At 40.4% G+C, this 24,437-nt stretch overlaps 1 protein-coding gene across 1 annotated transcript in view; it reads left to right on the top strand.

The window, feature by feature from the left end:
• The first annotated feature begins 223 nt into the window (after positions 1-223).
• Positions 224-24,437, top strand: part of Dipk2b (divergent protein kinase domain 2B) — a 55,655-nt gene continuing 31,441 nt past the window's right edge. Inside the window, exons 1-2 of the mRNA XM_075958130.1 lie at positions 224-570; positions 23,120-23,384. Of these exons, the coding sequence (XP_075814245.1) occupies positions 335-570; positions 23,120-23,384 (501 nt within the window). The 5' untranslated portion in view covers positions 224-334. The remainder of the gene's footprint in view (positions 571-23,119; positions 23,385-24,437) is intronic.

The following is a 24,437-nucleotide window of genomic DNA, read 5'->3' as shown; positions in this document are numbered from 1 at the left end:
CTGTGTTTGTCAAAAGGACTACACAGGGAAGCCATAACCATTGTCCTTCCTGAAATCTGCCAGTGTGCCCCTCCCCAGACTGAGGCAGCCTCCCCATACAGAGGAAGAATGACTTTGGAAATGCGTTATCAGCATCCTCCATGGATTTCCTCATCTCCTGCCCAACCCCATTAGCTGCTAGCTCCTTAGCATCCTCAGACAGAAACCTCAGAGGCTGGGATAGGGTCAGCATCCTGAGGCCAGTTGCTTTTGACAGTTTCCTTCTGGTCAAGCCTGGTCTCTGTGCTGCTCTGAGTGTTCCGCTCACCACCGCAGCTGCAGCGCAAAAAGCAGGATGGAGCCCCTAGCTGGAGCTGACACTGCCACCTTCCACCAGCGCTGGCCAGCCCGGCTGCTGCTGTGGGTCTCAACCCTGAGCTGTTCTTTCTCCTCACCAGCTTCTCTCCCTCCGTCCCTGGTACCCCGAGTCAGAAGCAGCTACACTCTGGGAAGGACGTTCCTCGGTCTTGATAAATGCAACGCCTGCATCGGGACATCCATTTGTAAGAAGTTCTTTAAAGAAGAAATAAGGTCAGAATCTTCATGAAATAACTCTGAGGAGCAAATTAAGCTTCTCTTAGTGTGAAGAGATCTAATTTATGGGTGGGAGCTAGAGGAAGGCATTTAACAGTGGTAACTGCTTGACATAGAAGGGCAAGGGTGGAAACCAAATTCTAGCCCTAAATGCTAAAATCTAAGGTTCCACTTGAAACTGAAGGCTGAAATTTCTTTTCTATGACTGGGGTGGCCTGAGACTGTTGAGTGTTCCTACTCATTCCTCATAATGGGAAGAATAAAATATATAGAAAGCTACTATGTGGCAGACATTTTAAACCATTCCAATCTCAGGTGTTGACAGTTTGCACCCATTATTCAGACATTACAGACATGGCAGGATTAAGGGACTTGCACGAGGCAAACCTGGGATACAAAGACAGTTTGCTCCAACATTTTAGAGCCTGTCTTCTGCTGTGTGATAATGATCTGAGGAAAATCAGAGCTTAGTTCATTGTGAGATGTTTGTCTCTCATCAGAAAAAGGCATTCATGCTGATCAGTACACAGTCACAGGAAATTTAACAAGGCTAGAAACCAGCTGGGACTACGTGGGAGCAGCCACCATAACTTTTCTCCTTGTGTTCTCGGTGGGCAGGAGAAAGGACAATATTACAAATAATATTGACGTTTGGTCTGATGCAGGCCAGAGTACAGAAGTGCCAGACAGGGGACACAGATTACAGAGAGAGATTTTCTGGGGAGAGGACTTCTGAGCAAGGTCTTTCAGGGTGAACTGCGGATTTTGCAAGGGGAAGGCAGAAGAATGATCGTAAACATGGGTGGAAGTGTGTGGGGAGAGATGAGAGGTACTGGTGGCTGAAGCCCTGGGTATAGGTGGATACGGGTAGAGGAGAAGCCTGGAATGACACGTGAGGCACAATCCCTTTAATGTTTAAAATTTTAATGTTTAAAAATTTAATGTTTAAAAATTTCCAAGAAATGGAAAACTTAGCTTTCAGTATTTTTCAGAACCAAAGACTTGACCGACACCCTTTCTCCTCCTCTTACCTCACTGAAACCTAGCCTTCTGCCTGTAAGATGCTGTGACCAAACAAAAGGCATAAGCAATAATATACAACCTCTCCATTAGCCAGATATCTATGATTGTTACACTAAGTTACTAAAAAGAAACAATAGAAAAGTTCAATCAAAAATGTTAAATTTCTTTTTCTATTTTGCTTTTTTATTACGACATATTCATTCTACAAAATAATGGGCTTCCTTATGACATTGCCATGCACGTATATTATGTGCCTTAGTGGTGTTTACCCCATTACATTTTCTTGAGCGCCTCTTCCCAATAACCTTCCTCTTCTCAAATCGTTCCTCTTTATTTTCATTTCATATATTTTTTTTAAAAAATTAGGTCCACATGTGAGAAAAATGTGGTATTTGTTTTTCTGAGTCTACCTTATTTCATTTACTATGATGATCTTCAATTTCATCCATTTTCCTAAAAATGACATAATTATGTTATTCTTTATGGTTGCATAAAACTCCATGTGTCTGTGTATGTGTGTATGTGTGTGAGAGAGACAAAGACAGTGACAGAGACAGAGAGACAGAGAGAGGAAGACAGAGAGAGCGAGAACATTAAACTTAATTTTTATTTTATTTCATGATTGTGTGTGTTTTGCCTGCATGTGTGTCTGTGCATCAAATGCATGGCTGGTACTTGAGGAAGCCAAAACATGGGGATAGATCCTCTGGGACTGGAGTTACAGACAGTTGGCTGCTGGGACTCCAATCTGGTTCTGCTCTAAAAGTGCTTTCTTAACACCGAGCTATATCCCTAGATCTATTAAACTTCCTCTTATAATTTTAGATGTTTTAGAGAGTTTATGTGGACATTTGCTATTAAGAATTTTTGGCTTCTGTTTTCTTTTTCGAAACGCAGGGCCTTTCGAATGCAGCCAAGTGCTCTCCGGCTGACTAAAGGCTTTGTGAAGGTTGCAAAGTTGAACGATCCCTAATTAGGACTGCTCTGCTGCAGACAATGGGAAAGATGCTAAGCTGGGAGATAAAAATCCATGTTTCAGGGGGATCTTCCAGAAAGTCATAGGCAGGGTGGCCTGGGGTTGCTCTTAGGGACTGAAGAACCAGAAGAGAGATCACTTCAGAAAAAGAGGGCAGAAAAAAAGCCATCTGGCTTCAGCTCTGTGTTCATTTTGTTGACTGATGAATTGTGAAAGGAAATACAGAGATGTTGAATTTGAACTCAGAAATTCCCACCTAGGAAGTGGGGTGCAGAGAACCAAGAACATAGTGAAGTGTGCTGATTACTCTGAGAGAGCAGCAAATGAAGATACAGATCCAGTTTAAACTGGGAGAGAAAGGGACTGCAGGATTCCAAAGAACAGCTCTAAGCTCCCTCCCTCCTTCATCAAATTCTAGATGCTTTTTCATGCAACACTCTTTCTTTAGAATTTAAGACATTCCATATGTACCTAAAAAGGAAGTATGCAGATGGACACAGGAAAACATCAAACATGGCAGGCTGGTGGGATTACAGCACTCTATGTTGAGAATGTTTAACCTCAACATAAAGAGACAAAGAATGTATGGACTTGCTCATCCCCTGCTTCACTACCTTATAAATAATTTTCTTTTATTATAAGCACTGTAGTTGCTTATTTTAGAAATGTTAAGAAAAATTCAAAATAAAAATCGTATAGAATTCATTCTCAAATGGGCTATAGAGATGGATTCATGGGTAAAGTGCTTGCTGTGAACTTGGATCCCCAGCACACACACAAATACTGGACTTGGATCCCCAGCACACACAAATATGGCCTTGTAACTCCAGAACTGGTAAGTGGTAACAGATAAATCCCCAGATACCCTGTTAAAAAATAAATAAAATTATGTCTCTCTTAGGGTCTTCTTTGTTGTCTGGATTCTCTGGAATTGTGAGTCGTAGGCTGTTTTTTCTTTATGTCTAAAAACCACTTACGAGTGAGTATATATTTTAGATTCATTTGTTGAGAGTTCTCTGTTTAGGTTTGTACGTCATTTTTATTGGATTTTTTGTTCTTTTGATGACCAATTTCTTGAGTGCTTTGCATATTTTGGAGATCAGACCTCTGTCTGATGTGGGGCTGGTGAAGATCTTTTCCCATTCTGTAGGCTGCTGTTTTTGTCTTATTGACCGTGTCCTTTGCTTTACAGAAGCTTCTTAGTTTCAGGAAGTCCCGTTTATTTATTGATGCTCTTATTGTCTGTGCTACTGGGGTTATATTTAGGAAGTGGTCTCCTGTGTCAATGTGTTCAAGTGTACTTCCCACTTTCTCTTCTAGAAGGTTCAATATAGCTGGCTTTATGTTGAGGTCTTTGATCCATTTGGACTTGAGGTTTGTGCATGGCAATAGATATGGGTCTATTTTCATTCTTCTACATGTTGATATCCAGTTATTCCAGCACCATTTGTAGAATATGATTTCTTTTTTCCATTTTACATTTTTAGCTTCTTTGTAAAAAATCAGGTGTTCATAGGTGTGTAGATTAATATTTGGGTCTTTGATTTTGTTCCATTCATCCTCCTGTCTGTTTTTATGCCAATACCAGGCTGTTTTCAGTACTGTAGCTCTGTAGTAGAGTTTGACGTCAGGGATTGTGATGCCTCTAGAAGTTCCCTTATTGTACAGGATTGTTTTGGCTATCCTTGGTTTTTTTGTTTTTCCATATGAAGTTGAGTATTGTTCTTTCAAGGTCTGTAAAGAATTTTGCTGGGATTTTGATGGGCACTGCATTGAACCTGTAAATTGCTTTTGGTAAGATTGCCATTTTTACTATGTTAATTCTAAATTCTACCTACCCTAGACAACAACAAAGATCCTAATAGAGACATGTTTGGATCTAATCTACATGGGAAGCAGAAAAAGACAAGATCTTCTGAGTAAATTTGGAGCATGGGGATTATGGGAAAGGATAGAAGGGAAGGGGAGAGGAAGGGAGGGGAGCAGAGAAAAATATATAGCTCAATAAAAACAATTATAAAATAAATCCTATATTAAATATTTCCACTAAATTATAATGCCCTATATCAGAAAGCAGAAATATCCTATTATTAGTCAAAGCACCTTTTCTATGGTTCTCTTTTGTAGAATTTATAATTAAATCAAACAATTTTTCTTCACTAAAATAGGAAGGCAGTTTTCACAATGTTAATGAAAGATTTGCCTCTAGAGATGATAACCCTGTTGCCATGGCTTCCAATATGGCAGGTTGGATGCTGACTAATTCATTACCATCATCTCCTATTGTTTGTTAATTTTTTGAAAACTTTAAGAATGTTTCAAATTAAAACAATAAAATTTTATTGATTTAAAAAATAAATATTTTTTTATTTATTAAAAATCTCCACCTCCTCCCGTCCTCCCATTTCCCTCCCACTCCCCCCACTCCCATTCCCCCTCCCTCTCCAGTCCTAAGAGCAGTTAGGCTTTTCTGCCCTGTGGGAAGTTCTAGATCCTCCCCACTCCATCCAGGTCTACGAAGGTGAACATCCAAACAGACTAGGCTCCCACAAAGCCAGTCCATGCAATAGAATCAAAACTCAGTGCCATTGTCCTTGGCTTCTCAGTTAGCCCTCATTGTCAGCCACATTCACAGAGTCTAGTTTGATCACATGCTCCATCAGTCCCTCTCCAGCTGGCCTTGGTGAGCTCCCATTATATGAGTCCCACCGTCTCAGTGGGTGGACGCACCCCTCACAGTCCTGACTTCCTTGCTCATGTTCTGCCTCCTTCTGCTCCTCATTTGGACCTTGGGAGCTCAGTCCAGTGCTCCAATGTGGGTCTCTGTCTCTATCTCCATTCATCGCTGGATGAAGGTTCTATGGTGATATGCAAGATACTCATCAGTGTGACTATAGGATAGGGCCAGTTCAGGCACTCTCTCCTCTGCTGCCCATGAAACTAGTTGGGGAAATCCCCTTGGACACCTGGGAACCCCTCTAGAGCCAAGACTCTAGCCAACCCTAAAATGGCTCCCTTGGTTAGGATAACTTCTTCCCTGCTCCCATATCCACCCTTCCTCCATCTCAATTATCCCATTCCCACAAGTTCTCCCCAATCCTCCCCTTCTCCCTTCTCTCTCCCCATCTCCCCTTACCCCCAATCCACGGCCCCTCCTCCCAACTTTTGCCCAGCAATCTTGTCAACTTCCAACATCCAGGAGGATAACTATTGTTTTTCTTTGGGTTCACCTTCTTATTTAGCTTCTCTAGGATCACGAACTATAGGCTCAATGTCTTTGTTTATGGCTAGAATCTGCTTATGAGTGAGTACATGCCATATTCCTCTTTTTGGGTCTGGGTTATCTCACTCAGTAAAGTGTTTTCTATTTCCATCCATTTGCATGCAAAGTTCAAGATGTCATTGTTTTTTGCTGCTGAGTAAAACTCTAAAGTATATATGTGCCACACATTCTTTATCCATTCTTCTATTGAGGGGCAGCTAGGTTGTTTCCACATTCTGGCTAATTACAAATAGTGCTACTATGAACATTGTTGAGCAAATGCTTTTGTAATATGATTGGGCATCTCTTGGGTATATTCCCAAGAGTGGAATTGCTGGATCCTAAGGTAGGTTGACTTTCAGTTTCCTGAGAAACCACCACACTGATTTCCAAAGTGGTTGCACAAGTTTGCATTCCCACCAACAATGGATGAGTGTTCCCCATATTCCACAATCTCTCCAACATAGGTTATCATTGGTGTTTTTAATTTTATCCATTCTGACAGGTGTAAGATGGTATCTCAAAGTTGTTTTGATTTACATCTCCCTGATCGCTAAGGAGGTTGAGCATGACCTTAAGTTTCTTTTGGCTATTTGAACTTCTTCTGTTGAGAATTCTCAGTTCAGTTCAGTGCCCCATTTTTAATTGGGTTAATTAGAGTTTTAATGTCTAGTTTTTTGAGTTCTTTATATATTTTGGAGATCAGACCTTTGTCTGATGTGGGGTTGGTGAAGATCTTCTCCCATTCAGTAGGTTGCCTTTTTGTCTTAATGACAGTGTCCTTTGCATTACAGAAGCTTCTCAGTTTCAGGAGGTCCTATTTATTCATTTTTCCTCTTATTGTCAGTGCTACTGGAGTTATACGTAGGAATTGGTCTCCTGTGTCCATGTGTTGCAGACTACTACTTCCCACTTTCTTTTCTATCAAATTCAGCGTGGTCAGATTTATATTGAGGTCTTTATTCCATTTGTACTTGAGTTTAGTGAATGGTGATAGATATGGATCTATTTTCATTCCTCTACATTTTGAAATCCACTTACGCCAGAGCCATTTGTTAAAGATGCTTTCCTTCTTCCATTGTATAATTTTAGCCCTTTTGTCAAATATCGGGTGTTCATAGGTTTGTGGGTTAATATCCAGGACTTTGATTCAATTCCATTGGTCAACATCTCTGTTTGTATGCCAATACCAAGCTGTTTTTATTACTGTAGCTCTGTAATAGAGTTTGACATCAGGGATGGTAATGCCTCTGGAAGTACTTTTATTGTATAGGATTGTTTTGGCTATCCTGGCTTTTTGTTTTTCCATATAAAATTGGTTATTGTTCTCTCAAGGTCTTTGAAGAATTTTGTTGGGATTTTTATGGGGATTGCATTGAATCTATAGATTGCTTTTGGTAGAATTGCCATTTTTACTATGTTGATCCTACCAATCCAAGAGCAAGGGGAATCCTTCCATTTTCTGGTATCCTCTTCAATTTCTTTCTTTAAAGACTTAAAGTTCTTGTCAAATAGATCTTTCACATCCTTGGTTAGAATTACCCCAAATAATTTATGCTATTTGTGGCTATTGTGAAAGGTGATGCTTCTCTGATTTCCCTCTCTGCTTCTTTGTTCTTTGTGTATAGGAGGGCAACTGATTTTTTGGAGTTGATCTTGTATCCTGCCACATTACTAAAGGTGTTTATCAGCTGTAGGAGTTCTTTGGTAGAGTTTTGGGGGTTGCTTATGTACACTATCATATTATCTGCAAATAAAGAAAGTTTAACTTCTTCCTTTCCAATTCGAATCCACTTGATCTCCTTATGTTGTCTAATTGCTATTGCTAGAACTTCAAGCACTATATTGAAGAGGAATGGAGAGAGTGGACAGCCTTGTCATGTTCCTGATTTTAGTAGAACGGTTTTGAGTTTCTCTCCACTGAATTTGATGTTAGCTGTCAGCTTGCTGTTTATAGCTTTTATTATTTTTAGGTAATAACCTTGTATACCTAATCTCTCCAAGACCTTTATCATAAAGGGGTGTTGAATTTTGCCAAATGCTTTTTCAGCATCTAATAAAATGATCATATGATTTTTTTCAGTTTATTTATATGATGGATTACATTGATAAATTTGCATATGTTGAACCAGCCCTGCATCTCTGGGATGAAGCCTACTTGATCATAATGGATAATTTTTTAATGTGTTCTTGGATTCGGTTTGCCAGTATTTTATTGAAAATTTTTGTGCCCATGTTCATAAGTGAGATTGACCTCTAATTCTCTTTCTTGGTTGGGTCTTTGTGTGGTTTTGGTATCAGGGTAACTGTAGCTTCATAAAAGGAGTTTGGCAATGACTCTTCTGTTTCTATTTTGTGAAATACGTTAAGGAGTATAGGTATTAGCTCTTCTTGAAAGTTCTGGTAGAATTCTGCATTGAAACCATCTGGTCCTGGGCTTTTTTTGGTGGGGAGGTTTTTGATAACAGCTTCTAATTCTTCATGACTAACAGGTCTATTTAGATCACTCACCTAGTCTTGATTTAACTTTGGCATATGGTACTTATCTTAAAAAAAATGTCCATTTCTTTTACATTTTCCAATTTTGTGGCATACAGGCTTTTGTAGTAAGATCTAATGATTCTCTGAATTTCCTCTTTGTCTGTGGTTATGTTCCCCTTTTTATTTCTGATCTTATTAATTTGCATGTTCTCTCTCTGCTGTTTGATTAGTTTGGATAGGGGTTTGTCGATCTTGTTGATTTTCTCCAAGAACCAACTTTTTGTTTCATTGATTCTTTGGATTGTTTTCTGTGTTTCTATTTTGATGATTTCAGCCCTCAGTTTGATTATTTCCAGTCTTCTACTCCTCCTAGGTGAGTCTGCTTCTTTTTTTCTATAGCTTTCAGATGTGCTGTTAAGTCTCTAAGGTGTGCTTTCTCTGTTTTCTTTATGTGGGCACTTATGAACTTTCCTCTTAGCATTGCTTTCATAGTGTCCCATAGGTTTGAGTATGTTGTGTCTTTATTTTCATTAAATTCAAGGAAGACTTTAATTTTTTTCTTTATTTCATCCTTGACCCAGGTGTGGTTCAGTAGTTGACTGTTCAGTTTCTATGAGTTTGTAGGCTTTCCAGGGGAAGAATTGTTGTTGAATTCTAACTTTATTCCATGGTGATCCGATAGTACACAGGTGGTTACTACAATTTCTTTGTATCTATGGATTTTTGCTTTGTAACCAACTATGTGATCAATTTTTGAGAAGGGTCCATGAGATGCTGAGAAGAATGTATATTCTTTTGTGTTTGGGTGGAATGTTCTATAGATGTCTGTTAAGTCCATTTGGTTCATTACATCTGTTAGTTCTCTTATTTCTCTGTTAAGTTTCTGTCTGGTTGACCTGTCCATTGGTGAGAGAGGAGTGTTGAAATCTCCTACTATTAGAGTGTGGGGTTTGATGTATCCTTTGAGTTCTAGTAATGTTTCTTTTACATATGTGTGTGCTTTTTTATTAGGGGCATAGATATTCAGGATTGAGACTTCCTCCTGATGAATTTTTCCTGTTATGAGAATAAAGTGTCCATCTCCATCTCTTCTGATTGATTTTAGTTTGAAGTCAATTTTGTTAGATATTAGTATAGCCACATCAGCTTGTTTCTTTGGACCATTTGATTGGAAAACCTTTTCCCAACCCTTTACTCTGAGGTAGTGTCTGTCTTTTTGGTTGAGGTGTATTTCTTGTAAATAGCAGAATGTTGGATTCTGATTTCGTATCCATTCTTTTAACCTGTGCCTTTTTATAAGTGAATTGAGTCCATTGATATTAAGTGATATTAATAACCAGTGGTTGCCAACTCCAGTTATTTTTCCTGGTGGTAGTGTTTGTGTGTTTCCCTTGTTTGAGTTGTGCTAGTGGAGGGTTTTTAGATGCTTGGGTTATTATGGGTGTTGTTGGCTTCCTTGGTTTGTGGTTTTCCCTCTAGTATTTTCTGTAAGGCTGGGTTTGTGGCTAATAATGTTTAAATCTGTTTTTGTTTTGGAATATCTTGTTTTGTCCATTGATAGTAAATGCGAGCTTTGCTGGATATAGTAGTCTGGGCTTGCATCCATGGTCTCTTAGTGTCTGCAGTACATCTATCCAAGACCTTCTGGCTTCATGGTTTCCATTGAAAAGTCAGGTGTAAGTCTGATCGGTTTACCTTTACACGTTACTTGACATTTTTCCCTTGCAGCTCTTAATATTCACTCTTTATTCTGTATGTTTTGTTGTTTGATTATTATATGGTGAGGGGATGCTTTTTTTTTATCTGGTCTATTTGGTGTTCTGTATGCTTCTTGTACCTTCATAAGAATATCCTTCTTTAGGTTGGGAAAGTTTTCTTCTATAATTTTGTTAAATATATTTTTTGGGCCTTTGAGCTGTAATTCTTCTCCTTCTTCTATCCCTATTATTCTTAGGTTTGGTCTTTTCATGGTGTCCCAGATTTTCTGGATGTTTTGTGTTAAGAATTTGTTGGATTTGTTATTTTCTTTAATCAATGAGTTTATTTCCTCTATAGTATCTCCAGTGTCTGAGATTCTTTCTTCTATCTCTTATATTCTCTTTGTTATGCTTGTCTCTGTAGTCCCTGATAGATTACCCAGATTTTCCATATCCAGCCTTCCCTCGGTTTGTGTTTTCTTCATTACCTCCATTTCATTTTTCAAGTCTTGAACTGTTTCCATTACCTTTTTGATTGCTTTATCGTGGTTTTCTTGGGTATCTTTGAGACATTTATTAATTTCTTCTACCTTTTGGTTTGTCTTCTCCACTTCTTTACAGCAGTTTTTTACATCCTGTTTAAGATCCTCTATCATTTTCATAATGCTACATTTAAAGTCGATTTCTTCTACTTCTTCTGGAATAGGGTGTTCAAGTCTTCTTGTTGTGTGATCCCTGAAATCTGGTGTTTTCATGTTGCCTTTCAGGTTGTTGGAGGAATTCTTGCATTGATGCCTGCCCATCTCTTCCTTCAAAAGCAGCCAGGAGAATCTTGGTGTCTTGGTCCAATCTATGCTTTGACTGACTCTGGGTGAACTGTTCCCCTTTGGGTGGATAGCCTCAGTGTAGGAGTAGGCACTGTTCCTGGGCCAAGGACCTCACAGTCAATAGGGCAGGTTTCAGGGGGGGCAGGGATGTGTGGAACAAAGAAGCCCCTGCAGCAGGAGTTGAAAGGTCCAGGTGCTCCTTTCCAGAAGTTCTGCCCCTCCCCATGGATGGCACCCACTCACCGGTCTGAAAGGTTGTCCTCAGCACAGGGACAGGACTGTTGGAGGTTGAAGGACCCTGTAGACAAAAAGGCAAACTTTGGGTGGGGCGAGGTTTGTGCGGAGCCAAGAAGCTCCTGCAGCAGGAGTTGGAGATGCCATGCACTCCCCTCCGGCCGGGCGGGTGCACACTCACCCCTCTGGGGGGGTAGCCTCAGTGCAGGAGCAGGAACTGTTCCTTGGCCTAGGACCTCGCAGACAATAGCTTAAAAAAATTTAAAAACGTAATCTTAGTATTGAGAAGGCAGAGACAGACAAGATCCTGAAGCTCATTGACCAGCCAGCCTAGCTGAAACAGAGAGTTCTATGTTCTGTGAGAGAGGCTGTCTCAAAAAACAAAATGGGTAATGATTAAGAAAGACACCTGACATCAACCTCTGACCTTCACACATACATACAAACAGTAGCATCTACATCCAAATACACATGTGTACACGCACACACACATGCATGCATGCACATGTCCACCCGTATAAAGATCCAATATTCTCTAGGGAGTTTAATAGTATGTGAAGAATATTTGTTTACATTATTCAATATTCTCCTCCATAATTTGATTTTAATGGCTTCATGATATTGGTACAGTTATATATTTACCTAACCCACAAGCATGAGACAACAGAATTTTTTCACTTTTTCAATATTATAAACAATGATGTGTCAAACATTACTGCAGCAAGAGTTTGTGCCTCTCATTAATTCCCTGTGACAAACTCTGAAAAATGGTATATATGAATAAAAAACTAATTTTTAGGATTGTATGTATGTATACATAGTCAGATGCTGCTCGTTTATTTCCCAGCAGCCCAAAATAATCACTCAAAAACTATATTAATTACAGCACTGTATGGCCTCTTAGCTTATGCATATTTCTAGCTCATGCTTACATATTAAGCAGCCACATGGCGTCTCACTGACTCCACTTCTTTCTTCCAGCATTCAGTTTGATTTTACCGTCTAGCTCTATTCTGCCCAATCATAGGCCAAAACAGCTTCTTTATTAACCAGTGGCATCACAGCATAAAGAGGGGAACCCCACATCACCTCCCTATTTTGTCTAAATAAAAAGGAAGGGTTTTTTATGTATTTTTTTATTGATAAAAGGAGAATAAAGAAAAGAAAGAAAAAAAAAACAAATTTCCAACTCCTCCCAGCCTCCCATTTCCCTCCCCCTCCTCTCATTCTTCTCCCCCTCCTCCCACCCCTCTCCCCTTCCCCCCACTTTTCTCCCCCTCCCTCTCCAGTCCAAAGAGCAGTCAGGGTTCCCTGCCCTGTGGTAAGTCCTAGGTCCTCCCCCCTCCGTCCATATCTAGGAAGGTGAACATCCAAACTGGCTAGGCTCCCACCAAGCCAGCACATTGCGTTGGATCAAAACCGCGTGCCATTGTCCTTGGCGTCTCATCAGCCCTCATTGTTCGTCATGTTCAGAGAGTCCAGTTTTATCCCATGCTTTTTTTGGTAACAGTCCAGCTGGCCTTGGTGAGCTCCCAGTAGATCAGCTCCACTGTCTCAGTGGGTGGGTGCACCCCTCGTGGTCCCGACTTCTTTGCTCATGTTCTCCCTCCTTCTGCTCCTCCTTGGGACCTTGGGAGCTCTATCCAGTGTTCCAGTGTGGGTCTCTGTCTCTATCTCCATCCATCGCCAGATGAAAGTTCTAGGATGATATGCATGATATTCGTCAGTATTGCTCTAGGATAGGGTCATTTCAGGTTCTCTATCCTCAGCTGCCCAAGGAACTAACTGGGGGCCTCAGCTTGGGCACCTGGGATCCCCTCTAGGGTCAAGTCTCCTGCCCATCCTAAAGTGGGTCCTTTAACTAAGAAATGGGGTTCCGTGCTCCCCTATCCAACCTTCCTTTATCCCGATCCTCCTGTTTCCCCAAGTCCCCCCTCCTTTCCTTCTACCTTTTCTCTCCCCATCTCCCCTTACCCCCATCCCACCCCACCCCCAACATCCCACTTTTCTCCCCGGCAATTTTGTATACTTCCCTTATCCAAGAGGATAACTATATGTTTTTCCTTGGGTTCACCTTCTTACTTAGCTTCTTTAGATTCGCCTATTGTAGACTCCGTGGCCCCTATTTATGGCTAGAAACCAATTATGAGTGAGTACATCCCATGTTCATCTTTTTGGGTCTGGGATACCTCACTCAGGATAGTGTTTTCTATTTCCATCCATTTGCATGCAAAATTCGAGAAGTCATTGTTTTTTACCGCAGCGTAGTACTCTAATGTGTATATATTCCATACTTTCTTCATCCATTCTTCCATTGAAGGGCATCTAGGTTGTTTCCAGGTTCTGGCTATTACAAATAATACTGCTATGAACATAGTTGAACAAATGCTTTTGACATATGATAGAGCATCTCTTGGGTAAAGTCCCAAGAGTGGTATTGCTGGGTCGAGGGGTAGGTTGATCCCGAATTTCCTGAGAAACCGAAACACTGACTTCCACAGTGGTTGCACAAGATTGCATTCCCACCAGCAATGGATGAGTGTACCCCTTCCTCCACAGCCTCTCCAGCAAAGGCTATCCTTGGTGTTTTTGACTTTAGCCATTCTGACAGGTGTAAGATGATATCTCAAAGTTGTTTTGATTTGCATTTCCCTGATCGCTAAGGAGGTTGAGCATGACCTTAAGTGTCTTTTGGCCATTAGAACTTCTTCTGTTGAGAATTCTCTGTTCAGTTCAGTGCCCCATTTTTTAATTGGGTTAATTAGCCTTTTAAAGTCTAGTTTCTTGAGTTCTCTATATATTTTGGAGATCAGACCTTTGTCTGATGTGGGGTTGGTGAAGATCTTCTCCCAGTCAGTAGGTTGCCTTTGTGTCTTAGTGACAGTGTCCTTTGCTTTACAGAAGCTTCTCAGTTTTAGTAGGTCCCATTTATTCAATGTTGCCCTTAATGTCTGTGCTTCTGGGGTTATACCTAAGAAGCGATCACCTGTGCCCATCTGTTGTAGGGTATTTCCCACTTTCTCTTCTATCAGGTTCAGTGTTATCGGGCTGATATTGAGGTCTTTAATCCATTTGGACTTGAGTTTTGTGCACGGTGATAGATATGGGTCTATTTTCATTCTTCTACAGGTTGACATCCAGTTGTGCCAGCACCATTTGTTGAAGATGCTTTCTTTCTTCCATTGTATACTTTTAGCTCCTTTATCGAAAATGAGGTGTTCATAGGTTTGTGGGATTAAATCTGGGTCTTCTATACGATTCCATTGGTCGACTTCTCTGTTTTTATGCCAGTACCACCCTGTTTTCATTACTGTAGCTCTGTAATAGAGTTTGAAGTCAGGGATGGTAATGCCTCCAGACAATCCTTTATTGTATAGGATTGTTTTGGCTATCCTGGGTTTTTTGTTTTTCCATATAAAGTTGATTATTGTCCTCTCCAGATCTGTGAAGAATTTTGATGGGATCTTGATGGGGATTGCATTGAATCTATAAATTGCCTTTGGTAGAATTGCCGTTTTTACTATGTTGATCCTCCCAATCCAAGAGCAAGGGATGTCCATCCATTTTTTGGTATCCTCCTCAATTTCTTTCTTTAATGCCTTAAAGTTCTTATCAAATAGATCTTTCACTTCCTTGGTTAGATTTACCCCAAGATATTTTATGCTGTTTGTGGCTATCGTGAATGGAGAAGCTTCTCTGATTTCCCTCTCTGCTTCCATATCCTTTGTGTATAAGAGGGCGACTGATTTTTTGGAGTTGATCTTGTACCTGCCACATTACTAAAGCTGTTTATCAGCTGTAAAAGTTCTTTGGTGGAGTTTTGGGGGTCGCTTATGTACACTATCATATCATCTGCGAATAACGAAAGTTTAACTTCTTCCTTTCCAATTCGAATCCCCTTGATCCCATTATGTTGTCTTATTGCTATTGCTAGAACTTCCAGCACTATATTGAAGAGGTATGGTGAAAGTGGACAGCCTTGTCATGTTCCTGAGTTAAGCGGGATGGCTTTGAGTTTCTCTCCGTTTAATTTGATGTTAGCTGTTGGTTTGCTGTATATAGCTTTTATTATATTTAGGTATGACCCTTGTATCCCTAATCTCTCCAAGACTTTTAACATAAATGGATGTTGAATTTTGTCAAATGCTTTTTCAGCATCTAATGAAATGATCATATGGTTTTTTTCTTTCAGTTTGTTTATATGCTGGATTACATTGATAGATTTTCGTATGTTGAACCAGCCCTGCATCTCAGGAATGAAGCCTACTTGATCATAATGTATAATTTTTCGGATGTGTTCTTGGATTCAGTTTGCCAGTATTTTGTTGAGGATTTTTGCGTCGATATTCATGAGTGAGATCGGCCTGTAATTCTCTTTCCTGGTTGAGTCTTTGTGTGGTTTTGGTATCAGAGTAACTGTAGCTTCATAAAAGGAATTTGGTAGTGACCCTTCTGTTTCTATATTGTGGAATACATTGAGGAGAATAGGAATTAGGTCTTCTTGGAAGTTCTGGTAGAATTCCGCATTGAACCCATCTGGCCCTGTGCTTTTTTTGGTAGGGAGGTTTTTGATAACAGCTTCTAATTCTTCGCGACTTACAGGTCTGTTTAGATTGTTCACCTGGTCCTGGTTTAATTTTGGTAAATGGTATTTATCTAAAAAAGTGTCCATTTCTTTTACATTTTCCAGTTTAGTGGCATACAGGCTTTTGTAGTAAGATCTAATGACTCTCTGAATTTCCTCTGTGTTTGTGGTTATGTCCCCCTTTTCATTCCTGATCTTATTAATTTGCGTGTTCTCTCTCTGCCGTTTGATTAGTTTGGATAGGGGTTTATCAATCTTGTTGATTTTCTCCAGGAACCAGCTTTTTGTTTCATTGATTCTTTGGACTGTTTTCTGTGTTTCTATTTTGTTGATTTCAGCCCTCAGTTTGATTATTTCCAATCTTCTACTCCTCCTAGGTGAGTCTGCTTCTTTTTTTTCTAGAGCTTTCAGGTGGGCTGTTAAGTCTTCAATATGTGCTTTCTCTGTTTTCTTTAAGTGGGCACTTAGTGCGATGAACTTTCCTCTTAGCACTGCTTTCATAGTGTCCCATAATTTTGAGTATGTTGTTTCTTTATTTTCATTGAATTCAAGGAAGACTTTAATTTCTTTCTTTATTTCTTCCTTAATCCAGGTATGGTTCAGTAGTTGACTGTTCAGTTTCCATGAGTTTGTAGGCTTTCTGGGGGTAGCATTGTTGTTGAATTCTAACTTTAATCCATGGTGATCTGATAAGACGCAGGTGGTTACTAATATTTTTTTGTAACTGTGTAAGTTAGCTTTGCTACCGAGTATGTGGTCAATTTTCGAGAAGGTTCCATGAGCTGCAGAGAAGAAGGTATATTCTTTCCTGTTCGGGTGGAATAATCTATAGATGTCTGTTAAGTCCATTTGCTTCATTACCTCCATTAATTCTCTAATTTCTCTGTTAGGTTTCTGTTTGATTGACCTGTCCATTGGTGAGAGAGGAGTGTTGAAGTCTCCTACTATTAGTGTGTGTGGTTTGATGGCTGCCTTGAGTTTTAGTAATGTTTCTTTTACATACGTGGGTGCTTTTATATTAGGTGCGTAGATATTCAGAATTGAGACTTCATCCTGATGAATTGTTCCTGTTATGAGTATAAAATGTCCCTCTCCAAAAAAGGAAGGTTTTAACTTTAACACAGTAAAATTACTTATAACAAAACCGGTATCAAGCAAGAATTATAGTTACAATATTTATATTTACTTTATTTTTATCATAATTACGGAAAACTATAATTATAACTCTATTCTTTTACTCCATCAAAGACTCCAGAAAAATATAATATTACCTAAGTAAACATAAAGTGCATTGTAAGCAACTTCCAAAACTCTAGAATTGACAGAGACATCTCACTGCCTAGACAGTCACCTAAAGTTCTTCTGTAACAATGGGGCACCCATCTTCAGCCTATAGGCCCATATTGTCTGGCAGACTTTTCCAGGAAGCAGGAAATGTCAAAGATAGTTCCACCTATATTGGCAGTTTGTCAGTCACTTTCTTTGTTGTCCTGCAGAATGTCTGGCAGACTCTTTCATGAAACAGGAACCCTGAAGGACTGCTCACCTTCTTTAGGCAGCTTCAGCAGTCATTTTTCTGTGGGTCCTGCAAGTCCAGTCAAGCAGTTCAGGCAAGAGCAGTTTCTTGCCCAAATGGCTAACCAACTCCATGAGAAGCCTCTTTGATGCCCATCATCCTCTTGAAGTAATTGGTACTGCCAGGACCAGATGTGTCTCATTGTCATGAAAAGTCCTAAGTTTTTAAAACATTTTAAATACCATATTCTGAAGGTCTCTGAAAGATCTGAAGAATACCTAACTAAAATATATCTCTATATATTTAGAAAACCTAACTAGCATGGCTATAAGCTTGACTATTATAGATGACTATTAACCTGTATTTCTTAATTATACATTGTATTTTTAAATGAGCTGCACAAGCATACTGCCTTAATCAAGACTAGAAATATATATAACAAAATTGATCTTAAATTTTTATCAATAAACCAAGATTCATACCAATGCAAAGTATTGATCTCTATAGCATATTCTCCTTTAAATGTAAAGAAACATTTATAAACAATATTTGGAAATCCTACACATATATACATGCATACATCTTTGAAAGAGTACTCCTATCTATAAGGCTCATTTCTTGCACATTCACAAATATTTGATTTGATATTAATACTAATAAATAATGTTATTACATATATTAATATTACAAATGTTAAGTATTTTCTTAAACAAACTTCTCCGCCAATGCAAATAACCCCAATCAGACCAAATTAGACTGAATTAAAATATACCCAGGTTTAATTGAGTGCCTTCACTCTTGGGTGGTCCTGGAAAAACACAAAGGGGAGGGAGAAAAGCTGAAATGACCACCAGAGATGAAAAGGGAAGACCACATGTTTATTCTCTAGAGGGTAGTTTAAATAGCCTGTGAGAGTGGTCTTGATCTTCCCTGAGGAGGGGTCACCATTTGGTGGGCTTCCTTGACCCTCCCTGGGGAGGGGTCTCCTTTTGGTGGACTTTTTCGGAGGTGGAGTTTGGACTGAGGAGACTCCCATGGGAGGGAACTTGGAATAGAGATTTCTGTCCAAGATTCCAAAAGTGGATGCCAGGGGGCTGGGGTGAAGCCCCCGACTAAATTTTCCAGACTCTGTATAAAGGGGTGCCAGGGAGCTGAGGTGATGCTTCCAACCACTAGATCTATTAATATTTGTCCATATTGTGCATGCAGGGGTACTTAGTGGCAGTGTTTTAGAAATATTGACAGAGACCTAAAATATGTGGTTTACTCAAGAGTCAACAGGGACTTCATAAGACCAAAGCAAGTTTATAAGGGGAACAGTAGATGGTGGGCCTAGAAAGGTCATAGTGAATTGTGCTAAGTAACATGACTCTACCCTAAGTGCTTTGGAAAGATCCAGAATGTTTCAAGGGCTTGGTATGGAGCAGAGGCACATAAAAGAGAGAAGAGAAGAAAGAAATATTCTGGGAGGCATGTATGACCAGGATCCCTCCTAGGGAATCTTGGGCTTGAACCAGGGCTGATTCATTATCTCATCCTCCTGACTACATGTAATTGGGCTAACATCTCTAATTCTTACTCTCAAAACCTTAAAGAATGTTCATACACCTCTTACTGACTAGTGAAGGGCTTGCCGGGAAAACAAGTTAGGTTTTGTTTGTTTTGCCTTCCCCTTTCCTTTTTTGGTCCCCTGCAAAAAAGAGTTGGTAGTTACTTTTCTTGTCTCTGTAACCAAATACATGACAAAAAAAACCCAGTATATTAATGGAGGAATGGTTTAATTGTACCTTGTTTGAGAGTAATCCAATCCATCATAGCAGGGAAGGTATGTCAGGGAACACTAGGCAGCTCTGTAGCCACAGGAGGCATCAGCAGCTGACTGCATAGTATTGGCAGATGAGAAATAAAAATAGGTGTTTGCTGATGCTCAATCAGCTTCCTCCTTTTTACCCTTTGACTCGGTCAGGAGCCCTGGTACACAGGATGGTGCTACCACATTCTGAGTGCATCCTCCTACCTCAGTCCAACCTCTCTAGAAACACCCTCCAAGGCATACCCAGAGGTATGTCTCAGGTAATTTGAAATCCACTCAAGATGGTAGTAAAGATTGGCTCTTAACAAAGAGAACAGTAATTATTGCCTTAATTTATTTTCTGACCCCAATTCAGAAGTCTTGTCAGCTCTGGGACCTATACAATCCATTCATCCATGTGCCCATTCATCCACTGTCCAACTGGCTATTCATCCAGGAAGTCCTCCATACATTCTTCTCTACACCACCATCATTTTGTGCATTCTATGATCGTGTCCTTTGATCATCTCTCTCCTCTCATCCAAATAGCCACCATGGTCCATCTATACATCCAAACATTCATTCATCCAACTACAAGGTATTGAGTACCAACTTGGTAGAAAGCATTCTATTAAACTCTTGAGTTATAAAGTTGTAATATTTTCCCATGAGGATCTTGTTATTGAGAAAACAGACAAACAAAGTAATATTTAAAGCACAATATATAAAATGTCCAATGCAGAATGTCATGGGAACATATAGAAAGAAAGCCATCTCAAATAGAAACAAAACAAATAAAGATCAGGAGAGGTACCTGTCAAGGATTTAAAAGGTTGAGTAGGTACCATCCAGAGAAGAAACAAGAGGAAAGTGTTTCAGACAAAGGGAAGGGCATGTCAAGAACCTGAAATAATGTAGTTATCCAAGGGTACCTAGTAGCTTAGTGAGACCAAAGGAAATGTGTAAGGAGAATGAAAGCACAGCAGGTGATGAGCCTTGAAAGATCACTGTAGACTGTGCTAAAGACCATGACTGTATCCTGAGAGTTTTAGAAAGAAGATGGGTGTTTTGGGGGTTCAGCATAAATCTGGGACATGAAAAGAGGAGACAAGAAATATTTTAAAAGGTATGTGCAAACACAGTAAAAAGAGAATACTTCATTCCAATTCTAGTTCCGTCTTCCCTAGCACCACCACCACTAGCAACCACATGTCTGCCCTACTCACCTTGATTCTCTCCAGTTCTGAGGAAGTATGGCCCTGCTCATCTGCCCTTTTTGCAGCCAGCCTTACCTCAATCATGCCTTTGATCTCCATTCAAAAGAAAGAGTACAAAGGTGCCTGGATTTTATGTTGTTGTTTTGTTTTCCAAACTCCAGAATAGTGGCATTTTAATGAATGAAGAGCAGAGCATGTTTTCCCCAACACTCTTCTAGTCTGTGAAGGAGGCAGTTGATACTGTGAGATACACACTTCCCCTTTGCAGCACTAAATGTCACACCATTTTGACTGGGAGAGAACCTGTCTGTTTTCCTTCAAATTCATTATGAAATCCCTTCGGCCATCACTGAACTTGCCGATCACCTACAAAGACACGTTGTCATCTCATCAAGCCTCCTCAGAAAATGAAAACAGAGAAAAAGAACAATAACCATGGCCCCACAGAGTAGGAAGTCTCTCTCCCCTCAACTCTACCAATTGGCCGAAGGAATCCCTAGGAGCTGCCTCCCTTTATGAGTAATTGTGATTCTTCAGAGAAACCACATATATCTGTCTTCAGTTTTTCATCCTCAAAACAAGATGGAAATGGGGGTAAGAATAAGCTTTCAGGACTTGCCGGTTGTGGCCTTTAATAATATTATTGACCTGCTCCCATGAGCTAACTCATAAAATGGACTATAAAGGAATAAACAATTGCAACATTGTGAGGGCTGCAAACTCTGCAGGCTTGATGTTACTTCTTCCAAGTCCTGGTCAAATATCTTTGGAAACATTATATAGCCATCCCATGCCTCTGGGTCCTCATCTGCACAATTTGTAATGATAACAACATCATAGGTATATTGAAAGGATTATGGTGATGTGGAATTTCCCTCTGTATGCTGTGAATGCCATCGGTTAAAAAGGAAACTGCTTGAGTCTGTGATAGGATAGAATAGAGCTAGGCAGGGAAAACCAAGCTGAATGCTGGGGAAAAAAGGATGGAGTCAGGGAGAAGCCATGGAGCTGCCAGAGGAGAAAGACACAAGCTGCCAGCAGGAACCTTGTCGGTAGGCCATGAGCCTCGTGGTAAAATATAAAATAATAAAAATGGGTTAATTTAATATGTAAGATCTAGCTAGGAATGCTCTAGAGTCATTGGCCAAGCACTGTTTCAAATAATATAGTTTCTGTGCGGTTATTTTGGGAGTCTAGGTGACCGGGAAATGAATGAGCAGCCTCCTACAACAGATTATGTGTTAGGGATGTGGTTTAGTGGTAGAGCCTAGTATGTTTGATACTCTGGGTGTAATACAAAAAGATTAAATGAATTAATACACATAGTTTAGGAAAGAAGATGACATATTTAAAGGCTTCATAAATTTAAGTTACTGTTTCTCATTGGAAATTCTAAGTTCCAGGACCTTTGTGGGGTTGGAACTTCATGAGCAGGAGAAACCAATGAAAGCAGGACTGTCTCTGGACCCTGAGCCCTTTCTAATCCTTCTTAGAGGGGAAAGTGGTTCTCTGCAGTTGTCTTCAAACTTCCATTGGGATGACACTTTTCAAGTTCTTCTTCTTCAATATCCCTGTGGCAAGATTCTTAAACAGAACCTCTTGGGCCTGCATCCATTGCTGTTTGCATTGTTATACTGCAGGAGCAGCTTGCTGGCAGCTCTTTCCCAACTATAAGAGACTGGCGCTCTAATACAGAAGGGACTCAGAAACCTGGGATCTCCGGCTATTCTTTCTTGACCTTGACCTTTTGTCTTTTAAACTTTTTCTGTGGTTTGCCTTCCTATCAAAATACTAGGAATGAACTGATAGTGTGGTTCAGTTGTAGCACATTTCGGTAGCAAACGCAAGGTCCTGAGATTCCTCCCCAGCATGGCAATTAACAAGCAATCAGTGGAAAACTTGTAATCTCTTTAAACAACAAAGAATTATATGAGTAAGAAAATAAAACAATATACAGTTTTGGGTTCATTGAAATGCTAATTCATTGAAAATATACTAGCTAAAACTCATTACCAATGACTTCCCGATAGTGCTCAATAACAAGAATGGAAAACGCCCTTTTAAGTTCAGTATTTGATATAGTCTGACTTGCATTTGCAATATGACCTTCAGTTAATAATAATGAATGCAAACTTTTTCTGAGTAATTTTTTCAGACATAAATCAAAAGCAGATTCAACATTCTTCCCTAATCAAAATGTCAGCGCACAGCTGGAGAGATGACTCTGCTAGAAAGTGTAACCATGGAGCCTAGAAAACCAGCAGATGACAAGAGGCCAGTGCCTCTCCCCTGAGGAGGGTTCAAAGCTGACTGCGCCACAGTGCACTGTCACACAGCTGCTGGAGCCAGATGGCTTAGACTTAACAGACATGAAGCTGCCATGGATGCCTGAAATTTGCTTGGTGCTGATGACTTAAATCAATGTCGATGGGGCTCCTTGGTGTTGGATATGGGGGTGGAGTGGTCTCTCAAGTTCAGGCCCAAGAGCTTCTTGGAGAACTGTATTCCCAGAACCCAGGCATTGGTCAAAGAATGGGTGGTTTGGACAAGCAGAGTAGGTAAAGGATAGATTTGGTGCTTTATACCTCTGACTGTCAACATTATATTCCATTTTGAGCAAGATACATAGACTCTATCAGCCTCAATTTCTACATGTGTAAGGGGAGAGTGGGGCATGAAAAGAAACAGAGGTGTAAAGCTATTGTCTTTAAATGGGGTTGAAGTTCAAAGAGCCTTCTGTACACTGGGGGAAGAGGGTAGTTTTTGTGTGACCTCTTATGGCATCACATGTACACTTCTGAGCTTGGCCAAAACCAGATAATCCTCTTGGAAAAGGAATTTGAAACACAGCAAAGGGAAAGAAATGTTCCGACAGGTTGCTGCCCCGTCTCCCTGGCTCACCTCTGCCTCACAGGCTTATCCTATGCTTCCCACAGCTTTGACAACTTGATGACTTCCCACCTGAGACTGCCTCCTCAGGACTTGCCTTCTTATGCTGCAAATTACTCGGATGATTCGAAAACCTGGCGCCCTGTGGAGGTCTCTCGGTTGGTCAGCAAGTACCAAAGCGAGATCTCTGACAAAAGAATATGTGCCTCTGCATCGGCTCCCAAAACCTGCAGCATTGAGAGCATCCTGCGAAAGACAGGGAGGTTCCAGAAATGGCTGCAGGCCAAGCGACTCACACCTGACCTAGTGCAGGTGAGTGTGGGCCTTGGTAGAATGAGGGGTGGCAGGAGATATCCATTCATAGCTCACAGCTCAGTAGTTCTCAACCGGTGAGCCATGACCCCTTTGGGAATTGAATGGCCCTTTCACAGGAATCACCTAAGGCAATCAGAAAATCCAGATAATTATATTATGATTCATACAGTAGCAAAATTACAGTTATGAAGTAGCAATGAAAATAAAAATAATGTTATAGTTGGGGAATCACCACACATGGGAGCATGTGCCCATAATCTCAGTACTCAGCCGGCAAAGGCAGGAGGACCATGACACAAGGTGGAGTCCAGTCAACGAGCAGCGTGGGCCTAGTCCCGCTGCCTGGCTAGTTTATGCCCGAAATAACTACACAGACACTGTATTCATTGAAATACTGCCTGACCCATTATCTATAGCCTCTTATTGACTAACTCTCACAACTTGCTTTAACCCATATCTAATAATCTGTGTAGAACCATGAGGCCATAGCTTACCGGGGAAGATTCAGCATGTCTGACTCTGGCGACTTCATGGCAGCTCTCTCTGACTCTGCCTTCTTCCTCCCAGAATTCTGTTCTGTCTACTCCACCCACCCAAGGGCTCCCATATCAAAAAGGCCAAGGCAGCTTCTTTATTCAACCAATAAAATCAACACAAATACAGAAGGACCTCCTACACCACTCGTGTGTGTGTGCATGCACACACACACACACACACACACACACACACGCACACACCATGCTCTGCCCCTTTAGCAAACCTGACTGGTACATGTGGAGACTGTTGAAAGCAGGCATCAGGAAGAGTGCAGGGTTGGTCTCAAAGCCACCATCTGACACTGGATAAAGCTGAGCTTCCCAAGGTTGTCCTTCTGCCCTACCTTCTTGTTCACAAGTCCATCCCAAGGTACACAGTCCCTCAAGGCAAGAATATTTCCATCTGGAAACTGGGAAACAGCAAAAGAAGGAACTTCCTAGTGTACAAGATAAATTCTAAAGTCTGTGGGAATCTCTACTACCACCACACCCACAGGCAAGCAATTCTGTTGCA

This window comes from Microtus pennsylvanicus, chromosome X (assembly GCF_037038515.1).
Source record: "Microtus pennsylvanicus isolate mMicPen1 chromosome X, mMicPen1.hap1, whole genome shotgun sequence".
In the NCBI taxonomy this organism is placed as follows: domain Eukaryota; kingdom Metazoa; phylum Chordata; class Mammalia; order Rodentia; family Cricetidae; genus Microtus; species Microtus pennsylvanicus.
This window is presented reverse-complemented; position numbering and strand designations above follow the sequence as displayed.